The 11,151-nt window shown below is 35.9% G+C and overlaps 1 protein-coding gene across 5 annotated transcripts in view; it reads left to right on the forward strand.

The window, feature by feature from the left end:
- The window catches only part of LOC124120829 (multiple epidermal growth factor-like domains protein 10), a 45,404-nt gene extending 35,967 nt beyond the window's left edge, over positions 1-9,437 (forward strand). For 3 of the 5 annotated variants that reach the window (XM_048399925.1, XM_048399924.1, XM_048399926.1), the window contains exons 11-13: positions 7,714-7,851; positions 8,066-8,165; positions 8,298-9,437. In XM_048399925.1, the coding sequence (XP_048255882.1) occupies positions 7,714-7,851; positions 8,066-8,165; positions 8,298-8,496 (437 nt within the window). In that variant the 3' untranslated portion in view covers positions 8,497-9,437. Of the gene's footprint in view, positions 1-4,472; positions 4,597-7,713; positions 7,852-8,065; positions 8,166-8,297 lie in introns of all 5 variants that reach the window. The other 2 variants (XM_048399928.1, XM_048399927.1) reach the window with 2 other exon arrangements.
- Positions 9,438-11,151: the final 1,714 nt, after the last annotated feature.

Here is an 11,151-nt window from a genome sequence, read left to right on the forward strand (position 1 = left end):
GTGGAGTTATTATGAATATCAAATACATGCCTTGAAATATGGACTTGTGAAAGAACTCATCATTGAATCATTTGCATTTAAATTAATGCATATACCATTTACTTGGCGTGTATGGACATATTATCCATCTACTTATACACACTTATTATGGACATATACAGAGTTTCAATGTACCTTATTATTTAAAACAAATACCCGTGAAGATCCGGGTTAGAATAGGCATTCAACAACCCATGCTTGTACGAAGGCGACTTGGCTCGCTGACTTGGTTGATGCATGTCATCGTATCCCAAATGCGTAGGTCGGTGTTCTTGATGATAATGACTAAATTGTTTGGTCCAGACTGGATTATTTACGAACCACCGTCATATAGCTGGTATATTGCTGAGTGCGGCGTTAAACAACAAACAATCAAACAAAATCTATATAATTATTAAACACCTTCCAACAATGAGAAATTAAACTTATATTTTCTAAATATTCTGTTATATTTATAACATAATTTGATTCATAATTTAATTATTGCGTTGCTTTCTTCCCTGTCATTCAATGTGCATGTTCAAACCCCTAAACTTTTAATATTTCATTTTTCATAAATGGCTACGTTAGTGCGTTGCCTAGATCTCTCGTTACCTACTCACAAGAATGGATTAAAATAATTTGTTTTACTATCATTTTTCTGTTTATCTAATTCATAATACGAAATTGATAATTCATTTATAATAGTATAGATCATATTCGTGTATATCACTATCTGATGCTAAGGTTTTATTTCAGAAAATATAATTAATTCAAAATGTAGAAAGATACACAATTTGCCATTATTTGACTTTTAAACTGTACAAAGTATGATATAATAATCAGAATGCCTGTAACGGGTAGTATTTAAGAAAGAAATATTTGTCGAGAAGTCCCGTTTTTCAGATATGCCCTTCAGTAGTATTATTGCATATCTCCAGAGAGAGGTTTACATTGTAGTTCTCATTATTTGTGGATAATTCAAAAAGCAACATAGAAAATATATATGCTACCATGACGAAAGAATACAGAGTATACAAAACTCGTAATTCTATATATTCAGCAAACAGCCCAAAACCGAAACTCCACAACATATCCGATTACACTGATTAAGGCTGTCCCAGTTCTCCATGCGATACTGACGCCCGTTCGTCTCCCAGACCATACAGAATAAATTTAAAAGGAATCCAGCTCAAGTCTAGAACGATTTGGCAAGCCTAGATTGCCTTAATTCTATCCATGAAAGTAAGCATTAATATAAAAATATTGTTCTTGTCTGCTTCAGATTATATTTTGTAGATACTTATTTTAACTAGGAAAATTGTACTGACACCGGCGCTGTCCCTATTGAAGCTATCCATAAAAATTTCGAATTGCCGTCCATTGTTCGATGTCAATACATTGATGACAAGTGAGGATATCAAAAAGTAATCGTTGATGCCGCGCTACACTTTGATAAAAATTATAATCAAGTTGACTGGTGTGTACATTACTACATTGAACATGTACATGATCATGCCCTAATAATCAAATGCCGTAGTGTCAAATACTAATTTATTATTGTGTGATGAATTTAACTGTATCAGTGGTAACATGTGATATTAATATTCCATCAATTTCTTTCCTGGTTGGTCCATCCATGTCTACAAAATGAAAATAATACAATTAAAATGGAGCATAGAACAATTCTTAATTTCAGGCTAGAGCTGTGGAAATCTAGACTTTCCCAATCATTATAGACTTGAGTTGGTCTCATGTTTTACATTATTCTCTTGGGTCAACGTCACAGCTCATACCATACACTAACAAGATCAGCTTGCCCCCCGCCGGAGCTCCCGGATTTTGGTTATATCATCTAACATGGCCAACTCTGCTCTTAAGTAAACAAGAACCTAATCAGCGAGGGGTCCTTTATCATCCCTATGTGGCTGCTTATAAAAATCTGATATCTTTTCCCAAAGACCTGGTTCATAATATATTTTCTGCTGAATATTCGAAACAAATAGAGTGAGTTTGTACTACATGTACATATGTATACGGTTCTATTTTAAATGACTGCAGCGCTCCATATATCAACTGCAATATACTGTATACATCAGTATACAGTGTGTCGCGAGCTCTGCGCTGGGCTGGAGCACACATTTCCTACACCTCTCCCTTCGGCAAACACATCACGAGGGTTGCAACGAGGTCACAGGTCAGGCGTGCACTCGTCAGTTGTCTAATACGGTCAACAGTAAGATCTTCCGGAAGACCACTGCACTGGAGGTATGTGGATTATTGAGGAGGTACTACGTGTTTGGAACTGGGAGTAGAACACTAAGCACTTTTAGAGAAGAGCTCACAATAAAACGTTATGGACTCGCGGACGGACTTGTGTTTTCATTTCAAGACGTACATTTATCAGGTTGAACTTCCTAACTGTAACAATAACTGAACTTTACGCCTTTTATACACATTTGTGATGGGGCGACAATGCGACAACGAGACATATTTTGACCTTGAAAATGTCGCGTTACGGCATCGTCGCCCTTTTGTAAAATAAAGAAAAGGATTATCAAAGAGCGACAATGCGAACACGCGACAATGCGACAAATGGCCAATTGTCGCGCTTTTGTTAATTTTGACACGTTTTGCTTGTTTTTGTAAAGGCGTCAATGCGACAATGCGACAACGAGACAATGTCCCTTCCATAGTAATCCGTGCAAATAAAACTGAGTAATGAAATAGAAGTCTGACATGCCAGTTAAAAGATAGAGTGTTGCAGCTTCTGATTTCATAGATCTTCAAGAAGGGTTATCAATAATGGGATGGGTGATGAGTTCAACTGCATACGCTGTGATTAACAATAATGCTCCGAGTCAATACATTTTGTCAAATGTATGACATGTATTACGTGAATGAACATATTGTTTATACTCGTCCATGTTTTTGACGGACAAAATAATTTACATGCTCGGTAAAACTGAGGACGGGTATCATTGTGTGTTTCCGTGCTTTGTTCAGGTGAACAATTGACTTGTCCTTGCATGTGTTTGTGACGGGTGCCACTTGTGTGGCAGGATACGCTCACCTTTTCCCGAACACCCATTGGATGACCTGAACCACTTCGGATTTTTATCCCACATCAGTCTGATACACCATGATATAACTGAAATACTGAAATACTGTACAGTTGAAAATGATGTTTAATGCGATTACCGTAGTGTGTTACTGCAACTGTTCATATTTTGTGCAGTGATGTAATATGTAAAAGAAAGCATATTCAATTATCCAATTGATTTGAATAGAATATACTTGCGTCAGTGTATTTTATTAACGCCCCATATCGTAATTTAAACACATAAAATAACAGATCACGCATGGTGCCTTGACTTACTACTAGATTTAATGGGCCACCCCGGAATAAAATATTTCCCCCCAAAGCGAGGAACGTATGTTTTAGTATGTTTACAAGAAATATATTCCAATCAATATCCTCATTAGATGAGAAGATCTTTTACAGAATTACCTCAGTAAGTCAATTACAATGACAGAGCCTCGTAATACATTTACATCAAGTACAATACGTCAAAATGGCCGACACGATAAACGTGACGGGAGATATTTTCGAAGTTGTTAATTAACCTGTGGCTATTTCGAGCCTTTGGTATCACTGATCAATTGGCCGATCATTGAAAGGTGATTGTGAAGATGTGTCAAATAGATACTAAGGTAAATTCATAGATTTCTGTAAATTGTCACTGCGACAGTTTGGATTTTTTTTCGTGTTTTTTTTCTCTGGGATGGGTTGTAGCGAGGGTATCCTTAAATGGGCTTGCAACCACGCTTCTGTATGAATTCGTACCAGGGAATTCAAGGGTTTTCCCCAGGAATGTGGAAGTAGTCAGTGTTTACGCCTTTTCAAGAATACAGTCACGCGAAGAACGTCATGTGACCGACCTCGCGTCCAAGTCGTATATCTTGTACACTTCACATTAAAAAATTAGTTATTGTTATAACCAAATGAAACACAACCCATTATCCGATAGGGGTAACTGTACATAGCCGTTACCACAATAAACTTAGTAACATTGTTTGGTTTGACTTCTTGGCGCGTGTCTGAATTCCATTAACATGTAACATATCCTAAAACTAGCTTATCAGCAAATCTCGCTGCACTGCCCGCGACAGATACTAGAGCAAGGCATGCCAGAAATACGAAACCTAAAGCTTCCGAAAGGAAGCCTTGGACATCACGTGCGTCGGGGGACCAGCGCCATCTGATTGGCCTTTAACAGTTGTACAAGGCGGAGCAAAAAGCATCGTTTTTCCGTCCATTTTACGCTTGAAAAACTCGACCCTTTTCTGGACACTTTCTAGACACTGACCAATTAATCAATTTTAATGAATTTTTAGTCGTTTTTCCGTCCAATGACCATATACGGATAAAAACGACGTTTTCGTGTTTGCAGTGAAATATAGCAACGATTGTGGCACTGACAGCGATGTTGGGTGGACGAAACAGACAAGTAAGCAGAGAACAAGCAGTTCAAAAGTTTCGAACACAAAGATGTTGATGTAAACTGTCAATAAAGGGTAATTATTACTGCACGCTACAATAAACTTTGTTTCCATTCTTCATTTTATGAAAATGCTTTCTTTGACGCCTTTGCAATATTTTTGTTACCATAAACTTTGTCAAATTCGAACCGCTGAAAAATACAGTACCATTTCCATATTGAATTATTAATTAATAAGAAATGTAGTTATGTTATAAAACATTATTCATAATGAATATAATGTAAAAAGTGTTCCACAACAATTATTTCATGCTTTTTTTTCAAATAGGAAAAATGTTTTGGAACCAAATTGTGTGATAATAATCAAACTTGTACTACATCGCTTTGATTATTTTTTGTTTTAAAAATTATATTGTAAATAAGATTATGTAATATAATATTCTTTTAAAGTATTTGAAAAATGTTGAAATCATAAGCGGAACAGGCCTCATTTTTACATTCTCCTTTTTGGTTAGTCGTTTTAGTTATGATGATAACGAGCATAGAGTGAAAAATGATAATAATTGTTTAACATTAAATATTTCATTTGAAGTTTTTGAACAAAGAAACAAATTTTACTATCAAATATTTATACACCCTTAAAACTGTTCTGTTAATTAGTTCACGAAAATTCAAGGCATAATATGTCTGCTCTTTCAAAAGAAGTAGAAGTAGATCCTCTAATCTTCTTTGAGTGGTAGAGCATCAATAAAATTCTTTTTGGTGGAACCTCCTACCATTTTACAAATATCATGTCCATCTAGAGATTCGACTTTGGTGTCAAACCAAATATCATGTCATGGGAATAGCAGCACTCCAACACATACTGGTTCTAGTAGTGTTGGGGTGTGGATTTTATCATTAACTACAGTGACGTGCATGCGTTACCTCTGCCTTATCGTATGCCCAAACAGAAGAATTATAGGGTGATAGTTTTATCAAGTGACAACAAAGGTTGGAGTGTACATGTTGTATATTGCATCTTCACAAGATCAAAGAATTGTAGACCTGTCAACATGTATTTAATTTAATCGGGTTAAATGGTCCACACCACATCACTGTAATGCGCCCGTCATCTGACATGTGTGCTATTTGTAAAAAACAAACCAAAAACCAATTCATTTGTCATAAGAGGGGCTAATCTTTCTGAAGATATGACATCTGAACCATCGCAGCAATGTTCATCTGAGGCATCCAGAACAAGCAAACCAGTGTATGGTGTACTCTTTCTATCAGTATGAAAAATTGAGACAGTTTATGACATTTCTGTCAGGAGATGAAAGAACACTCCAAACACATTCCTGGGAACTATGCACTATTCCTTTGATTTTGCACAGAAATGTGGTTATCCATGTGATTCCCAACAAGTTAGGCCAATGTATTTTAAAGCCTCAAGGTTATGCTTTCTATCTGGTGTCTGCTCTGAAGCTTGTCCAGAGAAAATCTACTCCCTCACGAAGCTGATTACACAGTGTAAGGTGCTATGTTTATCACTATTTGGTTACCTTTGCCGTGCCTTCAGATTCGATCAATCTGCGCTATGATAATTGTGTGGGGCAAAATAAGAATAACTTTTCATTGATGTATTCGATCCGGAGGATTCTGACAAGGAAGGAATCATTCTATTGACGTAAAGTTTCCTCTTTGTGGGTCATGCCCTGTTTGGTCCCGACTGGTATTTTAGCTGATTCAAGCAGAAGTATCAAAGACCAGGTGTTTCCTCATTGACTGACACAGCAGCTGTCTTTTAGACGTCATCCAAGTCTCAAAAAGTGCAGCGATGATGAAAGTGTCACAGTCGTACTGACTGGAAGGAGGCTTTTGAGGGATTGTACAGACCCGTCAAAGGGATTACCAAGTACCAACACTTCAGGATGTCTTCAGATACATCGAGTGTGGTGCTGTAGAGAATTCCTCTACAGTTATGAAGCCAGAAACAGCAACGACACATTTATAAAGTCAAATGACCCTTGGTGCCAGCCATTATCCGGCCACAAGGACTCTCCCTTGAGTGTAGATGGTATGGTCATGATCAGTTCCGGCAACAAGATCAAGATCCAGTTTGTGCAAGCATATTCATATGTTCACAAGCAACTACCTTCCAAAGCTTTACTCTCCTGTGACTGGAATAATGTTAATTTGATACAGTTTGTGCAATCACTGATAAAATAGCCGATATGGGGGATAAGTTCGCCATATTATGAATGACTCTTTTAGTGCCACCTTAGTAAAATAAAAATGTCAAAATTATGTACAATATTAACACGTGACATGAATGTATGATAAATGGATGTGATAGGACTGTAAATATTATGATAAGAATGAAAATATTTTCAATAGTAATCTCCCTTATAATATTATATCTTTACCCGACTTTTGTCTAAAGTGGGAAATGGAGTAATATATTTCACTCTGTGACTGAACTCGACCGAAATGTATCTTATAAATAATGAAATATTTCAGTAATAAATATAAATAATAAGCACCTGGCCAATATCACCATTTTAGTATATGGTGAAACGGTTTTAAGTACTTTGCATTGTAATCTGTTTGAAAAAGGTTTGATTCAATTAAACTTAAATTTCGTCGTGTTTACTTTTATTTAACACATGTCAAAGCTGAGAGCTCTTTTCATAACAATTAGGATGTTAACTTAATGTGGTCAGGGTTGTCATGAAGCCTGAAAAATTGGACTTTACAGAAAATGAGTCCAAATGTCTGGAGTCATGTAGCTCTGTAATGAACATGGAATGCATCTTGCGAATTGTATTTTTGTATTCCTTAGATAATGTAGTTTTTACAAAAGAATGAGAGGCCAAAATGTATTTTCTCACTCACAATGGTCCCTTGTTTCATGGTAGTGTCACACACACTGAAAGCAACTGCAAACAATCAACAGTATTAAAATGGCGTTGAAACCATCGCAACATATTACATTGATTAACTTACCAATGGGAAATATGCTGTTTAGAATGTTACTCAAGGTATCCTTCAGTAATGCAAAATATTAAATGCTTATCACTGTTGATCACTGAGAGCTCTGCTATAAAAAAGCTACAAAAAGATCAATATTATATGACGTAACTGGAACATCTTTCAATTAATTTCTAAATCATATCATTCCATCACTTAATACCTGAACTGCAACCTTTAGAATGCAAACTCGGAACCTTTGGGCCTGACTGTTCTCGCTGTGGACACTGTGACGTCACGTGTAATGTTGGCGATGGCAGATGCCCGGGAGAATGTCTGGATGGCTTCAGTGGTGACCGATGTGATGTGGATATCAGAGGCTCTTATCTTTTTTGTCCTTTCCCCCCCCCCAATGACATCATGTTTAAGAATATGAAAAATATACAATTTATTGTCTAATAACCTTGCATTGATGTTGGTCGACCTAGGCATGTCTATCAACGAGCGTTTTATGTTCTATTATTCTGTACCTTACATATCTATTCATAATAAATGTTAACCACCAGACTAATGCGAATATGTATCTAATCTAGTGTCTCCTGTTACAAGCGGCGTCATTGGTGGAGCAGTGGTAATGGTTGTAATGCTGTTGCTGATTGGCGGTTTGATGATATGTCTGCTGAGAGCTGGAAGGTGACTCTTCATAACTTTTTTTGTATAATGTTAAATATCATAGTATTGGCATTGTCTTCTTTCCTTGTACAATACAATGATAAACACAAGCACCTACATGTATCATACTTCTACCATAATTCTCTGATTCAGACTGAAATGGATACCCCCAAATGGAACAGAGTCGAGAAAGACGGATACAGGGTACACTGGGGAGATTTCTGCTCATGCGCACATATCTGGTGTGAATGATCCAGACTATTCTGAATTGAATGACGTCACCAGGGAGAGAGAGGAGAAGTCTCAGTATGATGTCATCCAGAACAAAGTACATGAAAATAATCAAATCTGAGAAATGATTAATATGTTTTAGCAATAGAGAATAGTCTCGGATCACATCTATGTGTACTGTAGCGTGCATAATATATCACGTATAGTGCCTATCTGTATACGTGACTTCTTGATTGCTTCATGTGTATCCATATCCATGGATATGTGTGTTTATAATAGAAAACAAAGTACTAATGTTACGATGAAACATGCACAAACCAATGCCAAATTGTGCCGATGATGCCAGCTGCTGCTCAAACGTCTGAACGTCATATGTGAATATCGGAAAAAAATAGTTCTCTCTCACTCGTATTACCAATCTAGCAAATATCTTAAGCTGAACTGCTTGTTGTGACCTTTGACCATCATATGTAAAAACAACAAGAGCATGATGTTCCAACTGTTTTTGACACACTGTAGTGGCCTATTATGATTTGCCTTGAAGGTACGCAAATAGTATGATAATGAATTGTGGAAGATGTAATGACATGTTTAGGCTGTCCACATAACGTTCTTTCAAAAGGTCACAATCTTGTCTCAAACAAACACAAACTCAGATAACACTAATCATATCATACTGTTACAAGGTGACATTGTGGAATCCAAATACTTAGTTTGACGTGTTATACAGACACAAAATGAAAGTAATTACTTTTTTATATATATTATCACAAATAATTACAGATGTTGTATCTATCTTGCTCCACAGATTCAGCTTTACATTGTTGACACATAAGGGGTAATTATTGGATAACTAATATGATGCTTGACATGTATTAGAGGTATTGTAATAACAGTGGAAATAACCACAGTGGCAGTAGTAGTATAAAATACAAAAGGAATGGAATAGCATAGCACGACGTTCAATACAAAATAATCTATCAGAAATATACTCATCATGTCATGAAAATTTGACAATTTAAATGTATATGCATTTCTAGTAGAAACAAACAGACAAAAATGAAATGTAGATACTCCTGATCTAGATGCGAAAGTTTCAAAACAACTATTTTTTTCTGGACATATCGGATTCACTAAGTAATTTACTACGCACTCGTAGACTTTGATAGATGTATTGTAATATCTTAGTTAATTTTTGACTAGGGATACCATTAAAAGATAGTATTTTGTTCATGGAATAGTGGTTCTTAGTGATATCAGGCATATATTTCAATCTTAGGTTGTCGTAAATTGGACATATAAACAAAAAGTGTAATTCGTTTTCAATATGGTTTTCGCAGAATGGACAAAAACGCATATCCTTAGGAATGGAGGAGAAGCGACCCCTGTTGCACATCAAATCATTCAACCCTAGCCTAAGTTTGATAAATGTGTCTCTAATTTTTCTCTCTGTTATAGTATGCAGGTAAACCTCTGGTGTTAGACAATATTTAAAGGTATTATAGACGTCGTAGCGTGTACTGTTATCTAGTGACGACCTCCAGTTTTGAGTAAACATATCAATTGCTACCTGCTTAAAAGAGCTAAGAAAATACATTTTGTCTCCAACTCTTTGATTTAGCCAAACATATCCAAATCCGTGAGAGAAGAGTAAATGCTTAATGTTTGATGCCCAGGTTACGTAACCAACACTATCACGACATAGAAGGTATTCTGTTCTAAGATCTTACGTTCAGATGACCCAGTGGGCTTTTTTTTGTGTGACATTGTATGTATTACAAGACAGAACAATGAGCAACATATGGAAACTTCACAACTGATCATTTTGATCATTACAACACGATTTATTTGATATTTAGCTATTTCAATTTCTATTTATGGACTTTTCGTCTGTTCTGTTAGTGTGAATATGTTTTACCTTCGTTCCACATCTTTCTTTGATTCAATTTTGAAAGTGTATATGTATGTAAATCAGTTGTATCACCCAAGATGTATTCCAACTGTAATATAATATGGTTGAGGTGACATTCCTTCCAAAACGAATTTATTTAATTTAATGCTTACTTCCTGTAATAACTTTCCTCTCTCTCTCACACCCGACTCTCTCGTTTTATTTGTCTAGAAATATTCGAACGGTTATACAATTTTCAATATGTTTGATGTTACTTTTTCCTTGTTATTTTGAGGACAATTATACCTGATTTTGCTGTGAATGATCAAGACTATACTGAACTGACTGATGTTACCAGGGAGAGAAAGAGAAGAAGAAGTCACTATATGTCATCCAGAACAAAGTATATGAAAATATTCAAATAGGAAAAATGGTTAATTTCTTTCAGCAAGAGGTTAAAGTATGGTCTTATAAAACACTAACTCCAGTAACTCTAATCATATCATACGATTACGAGGGGACAGTGTGAAATACTAATACTGAGTTTCACATGTTACACAGCCATAAGATAAAAATCATTACAGACTTTGCACATACCTTTGTCGACAGATTCAATTTTAATTAAGAAGTATGTAAAATATATTTTGAACATAGAAAGATAGAGGAACCAATGTGAAGTTGTGTCACCCAAGTTGTATTCCAAGTCCAACTGCGGTTTGTGAAGATAATATGATTGAAGTGATTTTCAAAGTTTATTCATTCGTAATCCATTCTCAATAATGAAATAATACTGACCAATGCTAAGTCGATGAAAGGAATGAAGCTTACTTCCTGTTAAAACTGTCATCTCGAGCACGGATGTCTCGACAAATTGGCTTGTTTTGT

This window comes from Haliotis rufescens, unplaced genomic scaffold (genome assembly GCF_023055435.1).
Source record: "Haliotis rufescens isolate VD_foot unplaced genomic scaffold, xgHalRufe1.0.p SCAF_2, whole genome shotgun sequence".
NCBI lineage: Eukaryota > Metazoa > Mollusca > Gastropoda > Lepetellida > Haliotidae > Haliotis > Haliotis rufescens.